At 34.2% G+C, this 6000-nt stretch overlaps 1 protein-coding gene across 1 annotated transcript in view; it reads left to right on the top strand.

Moving 5' to 3' along the window:
• Positions 1-1569: 1569 nt before the first annotated feature.
• ASCC3 (activating signal cointegrator 1 complex subunit 3) overlaps positions 1570-6000 on the top strand; it is a 92152-nt gene continuing 87721 nt past the window's right edge. The window contains exons 1-2 of the mRNA XM_008944182.1: positions 1570-1665; positions 2152-2271. Of these exons, the coding sequence (XP_008942430.1) occupies positions 1570-1665; positions 2152-2271 (216 nt within the window). The remainder of the gene's footprint in view (positions 1666-2151; positions 2272-6000) is intronic.

Genomic DNA, 6000 nt, shown 5'->3' with positions numbered 1-6000 from the left:
ATATTTCTACTCATTGATTATTCTGTCTGCAGCTAAATACCTATAGGGTTGAGGTAATGCTGGAAAATTTAGAACTTTTTAAAAATTTTATTTTAATAAAGTATCACCTTGTCTATTTATTGGTGTTATGAATACTACATATCCTAGATCTTAACAGAAGTTGTCTCCTAAGTAATTTACTCCACATTACTCTTAAGCATTTGTATTAATAAGATAGATAACTTCTGTCATACTATTTTAACAAAGGTACAGATCTGCAAACAATCCATAAGAACTTTACTTGAACACTAGATGGCAGCAAATATTTAGAAGTTGCCTTTTTTTTTTTTCCCCCTCTCTGTATAATATTCGAGGAAGAAAAGCTTAGTATTATATTTCAGTACCAAATCTGAAAAACAACTGTATTTCATAATCACTTCTTTATCCTCAATTTTACTTTTAACTTATGAAAATAATTGATAAATATCGCAATCAGATATTTGACCAAACGATGCAAAAAAAAAAAAAAAAAAAAAAGGGGGGGGGCTTTTTTTCTTTTAATTGCCACATTTCACTGTCCTTGATAATGAAAATTTTTGGCTCATGATTGTGAAAATGGTTGTTTGTGTTTAGGGGAAAACATTACTATTTGACTATATTGTTACACTATTTCAAATTGCATACTGATTTTTGAATCGTGTAAAGAAACCAAATGCTGGAATTAACCTGGGTAGCCAATTGAGTAATAATAACTGTATTAGATGTTTTCCCCTGTAGTAGTCCATGATGAACTGAATGCTTTTATAACTACTTCAGTGCATTATGTAGCCATATACTTTGAAAAACAACACAATGGGGCTTCCCCCAACCTCCTTATGCTGTTGAACAAAATATCACTTGAAAAATGTGTGAAACAAAGCTTGGGGTTATTCCATGCTATTATTCATGGATATCAACAAGATTTTGCCAGATTTAAGTTATTTTAACTCAAGGCTGATTTGGCTTGCATTGTTTTTTCTACTAGATATTTATGTTATTTCAAATAAGCATATCTGTGTTATTGTTAAGGTCTAGATGTTTAGATCTGAACATGCATGTGAAATTACTTACAGTTGTATAGTTTTGGGGTTTTTTAATTTTTGCCAAGTCATGTGGAAAGTTTATATGAAATCCAAGCACCAATAAAACAAAAATAACTTTAAAAATGTGGCAATGAAGTAATGGATCACAAAAATTCAGTAAGAGGGACTTTTGCTTGTTTTAAACAGCAGCAACAACCCAAAAATGTTTGTTTATGGAGCATGCAGGAAATTAACTTCTCCTGGTAAAATCAGGTTAACTGGGATTAATCGGTAAAATGCTTCTCATGAATGTAATCAACACAAAATAGAGCTGAAGTTATAAAGTAAAAATACGTTTGTTGGAAATGATTTGGTGATAAAACTATTGATTTAGTAAAAACTGTTACTTAGTAAAAAAAAATGGTTTGGTATACCTCATTTAGCTTCAAAAAGCAAATAAGTCTGTATTTTATGTGCATCTTACCTGTTCAATTTTTTTAAGTTTTAATATAACAAAAATCTGGCAGGTATGTGCACGTTTGACTTGCCAGATACAAAAGGAGTAAAACCTGTGTATAAAGAGATTGCAAAGTATGAGAGTATGATGAAGAAAATCCTTAAGATTGTTGGTATCATTTGGTTTAGGATTTGAACCAGGAAGTGCTTTTAACTTGGTATGAAAAGTTAGTCTCTTTAAATGTAGATTTTTTTTTTTCCAAAGATACTCTTTAAATTACCATGAGCATATTTACTAAAGAATTCTATTGTTTTGTCGTTTTGTTCTTTTTTTTTTTTTTTTTTTTTGTGAACAAGCTTGCTCAGTATCATCTTGTAATTGTAAAAAATTTAAGCGGTGTAAGAGAGATCATGTAAGTCACTATCTATAATATTATGTCACAGAACTTACCGTATTATTAGATGTTGATAAAATACAGGTGGGTAAATGGTTCAAATAATCATCCTGTGATTATTTAAAAATAATATAAGTTGAAAACACGCTGACACTTTCTTTAATCTAGTGCTAATGCTCTGAATTCCATATGTTTTCAGCCAAATACTTATGTTCAGCTGTAACATATACATTTAATTTTGTCTCTTTTCCTATTTCCAGATTGCTCTTGGAACAGTAACTAATGTGGAAGAAGCAGTAAAGTGGATAAGTTACACTTATCTTTATGTACGGATGAGAGCAAATCCATTAGTATATGGCATCAGTCACAAAGCTTATCAGGTACAAAATGCATTTTTAAAAAAAATCTGTAACCTGCTCTGGGTCTCTAATTCTTCCCTGATGTGAGGATAAATATTTGCTATTTCTACTTAACCTGACATCAGCAATTCTTTTAAAAGTGCTTAGGAAAAGGAAGATATTTTCTGTAGCAGTGTTTCTAACACTAAATTAAGAGGCCCCTTCTGTTCACATAAAAATATGTTTCAGACAGTCAAGTTATCCTCCATAGGACAACATTCATTCTTATCAGACAGTTGCTATAACTTAGCCTATTGTCAGTGTTTCAGTTTTGTAGGCTAGATAAAAATGATAAAATAAAGCGTTCCTCAGTTGCTTTCTTTCCCCCTTGCCCCCATCACCTTTTGTTTTAAAATGTTTCATCCCACGGCATATTATAAGTTATAAGATGACACTTTTAAATAGGTGGGTTTTCTTCTTTTGGTTTGGTAATTACAAGATTTTTTTCTTTATTTGTTTTTAATTTGTTTATTTAGAAGTGTTCCATGCAGGGACATAAATTGGAGCACAGTTACATAAGGCTTTTTTTCGAGTTTTTTTCATTTTAATTTTTCACTTAATTTTTAGGAAGTCTTTTAGTTTAGAAGTTATTTAAATGCCATTACTTTTTTTTTTTTTTACAGCTGCTTGTAATCATTTAATGTTAACATAGTTTGGGCACAGGTAATTGAGCCTAATGCAGGTGAAACTCTCACTAGCGTGTGGTAACTGCAGTTTATTTCACATGTCCTGAATCTGTTTTGTCACTTCATAATTTGTCACAATATTGCATGCAGCAGTTGTTTTGGTCATTGTAGCATGTAGAGATATATGTAAGGACATATTTTCTTTTTAGTAGCTTTTGTGGCTGATAGTGGAAGCTGCAGTGGAAGTAGGTTGGCTTTTGTATAAGTAAGCTTCTGCAGACACCTTTAGACCTTGGGTCATCTCAAAGGCTTATAGTACATTACCACATGTTAATATAACACTATATAACACAAATCACAGAGTAACAGACAAATGGAAAGCAATATTTGCTTTGCTACTGAGAAGAATGTTGTTCCATTCCTATAATTTCCTTTTTTTTCCTTCTTTTTTCATCAAGTATTTTGACCAATGTTATTAACATAATTTAGATTAAAAGAAATACAGCCACAGTTTTAATAACTGGTGGAAAAAAAAGTAATAAAACACTAACAGAATTGGGTTTTTATAAATTTTAAAAAATAATGGACAATAGTTGATCCTTCTTTGCTTGCTTTGTATTTTTATTCAGCTGCTAGGAAGGTGGAGATTGCCAGCACTTGCCTTTTCCTGCCACTAACATCCTTTCTGCTCCTTCTGATTTGATGTGCTAATAATAAACATTCCTATTTTTGTGCTGCAGCAGTAACAAATTAGATGAGTTTGTAGTGTTTCATGTAGGAGCAAAACCAATGCAAATACCCTTATTTTCTAGACAAACCAGTTTTAAACTTCAACAGTAATGTGTTATAGACAGTATATAGATGGTGTAGTGCCAGATGCAAGCATAACCACAGATTTTCTCACTTAGACCATTCTATTCCTTCTGTTCTGGTTATAGGTATCCAATCTTTATAATTGGCATCTTATTGTTTCTCTAGTAATATTGCAGTGTGCCAATTTCTGTCTGTGTTTTGGCTGACAGTCAGTGTTACCCATTCAGAATCCCTATATCTGCAGAAGCACCATGGGTCACACTTCCCAGCTGTTTGGCGGGGCTGGGAGATGCAAACTCCTTCTGCTTTCCCTTTCCACAGGCGCTCATCACATCCAGTAATTACTGTAGGTCACAAAAGGTCCATCCTGAAAACATGAGAGGACTGTGTTGTGCTGCACGGGGAGACCAGGGCAAGCATGCACCTGTCATGCACCTACACATTCTGCACCCCATGTCTTGCTTCCAGGATATTACTGTTCCCCACCTAGCCTGTTTCTGGGCTGTGCCAAGGAGTAGGCTGTTCCAGGCCCACCGTTCTGATTTGTGATTTTTCAAGTTTTTGCCAGAAGAGCCAAGTAAAGTCTTTTACTGAGCTGAGAAAATGGCCAAAATTTATGATGAGCAGCTAGAAGAAACAAAGAGTAGAAGGAAAAAGTGGAGCAAACGTGAGTGTCGTGTTAGTGAAGTCTGTAGTATGAATTACAGGCATTTTCTCATCCTTTTAGGCTTCCAAAGAAAAGGTGGCGTTAGAAAAAAACAGCGTTTTTTTTCTAAGCTAAGTCCGTTGTCTGTTTTCTCCTTTTTTTGGTTCCACATTTTGGTGTTCCCACAGTTAAGCAAATTTTTTGTCCCCATAAGCCATATGTTTATGTTTAGAACATCTGTAAGAGTTAGAGGAGCTTGTTCCCAACAGTTTGCTCAGTTAGCTAGAGAAAACAATGTGAATATTAATGTACTTTATCTTGCATTCTTAAATTTCTATATGTGTACTTCAGACCTGCTCAGTTTCTTGCTGCGTACATGCAAAGGCTCATTTTTAAGAGTATGGCTTAAAGCTGTTCCAGGCTGGATCTTTTAATCTGTGGGTTTTCTAATTATGTAAGTTCAACAAGAAGGGTGCTAACTATGGATTCTTAAGATTGGAATATAGTTTCACAGCCTTTTCAAGTTGGTGACCTTTCCTTTAAAGTTAAAACCTTTGTATTAGTAAAAAATGTTAGTCTGCTGTTCCAGCTTTAGCTTTTTTACATGTAAGGCTAAAGACTGGCAGGTAATTTGGACTGCTATAGGGAGTAAGGAAGTGATTCCTCCTCTTTAGTTGTAAGAAACGTTAAACATCTGGCATCCTGATCCCTTTTTTTTTAACCACCTCTGCTCTTTAATCTGACCTCAATGCATAACTTACTATTGAGAAAAGCACTCTAGACCTTTGCCATCTTAGCTTTTGACTTGAAACTAAGGCAAGCCATAACTAAGGAGAAACAGCTTCAGAATAACTGGCAAAGACAGGGAATATTAGGAACTAGTCTCGCAGCTGCTTTGTGGAGATGGCTGTGCTTGTCTGCAGCTTCACTGAACATGAGATGAAGCACTTCTGCACAAAGCTGAAACTGAATCCCGGCCCTGGGAAAACCAGAGCAAACCAAGGCATAGACAGTCTTAAAGCCTGCTCTTTTTTGCAGTCTTGTCCATGCATCTCTGGTGCAGATTTACCAAGAGGGCTATAGGAAATCTGAACTATACAAGACATGAAATTAAAATGCTGCCTGTGCACAATTTCAGTCTTTTAAAATTTGGTGACTAATGGTTGCTTGTGTAGTTAAAGCCGTATCTCAGGTGCATGAACACCAGAGGGTTAGCATGACTATGAGTCCCTTTTCACCCATCCCTGTCATTCTGGGTATCCCCAGGTGTACACTGGGGTAACACACAATTGCACAGCAGTCCCACTCAGATGGAAGTTCATGATTAGATTACTTGTAGTTAATTAATAATTAATAGAATTAATTAATGAGGTAATGTACATTATTACTTGGACATTTTGTCCGAGTTCCTGAACTTTGGTATGAATAGAAGTCGTATTTGGCACAGAAAGCTCAGTAATTATATCATTTTTATAGATATATATATATGTATGTGTGTGTATATATATATACATATATATATATATATATGGTAAATAGATATATTGTTGTATAATTAATCTATAACTCAATCATTATTGAATGTCCCAACTGAAATACTCAAAGCTTTTGGTTACATTAGAGTTT

Source organism: Merops nubicus, unplaced genomic scaffold (genome assembly GCF_000691845.1).
Source record: "Merops nubicus isolate BGI_N331 unplaced genomic scaffold, ASM69184v1 scaffold807, whole genome shotgun sequence".
NCBI lineage: Eukaryota > Metazoa > Chordata > Aves > Coraciiformes > Meropidae > Merops > Merops nubicus.
Note: the sequence above shows the minus strand (reverse complement) of the source record. Positions and strands in the feature narration are given on the sequence as shown.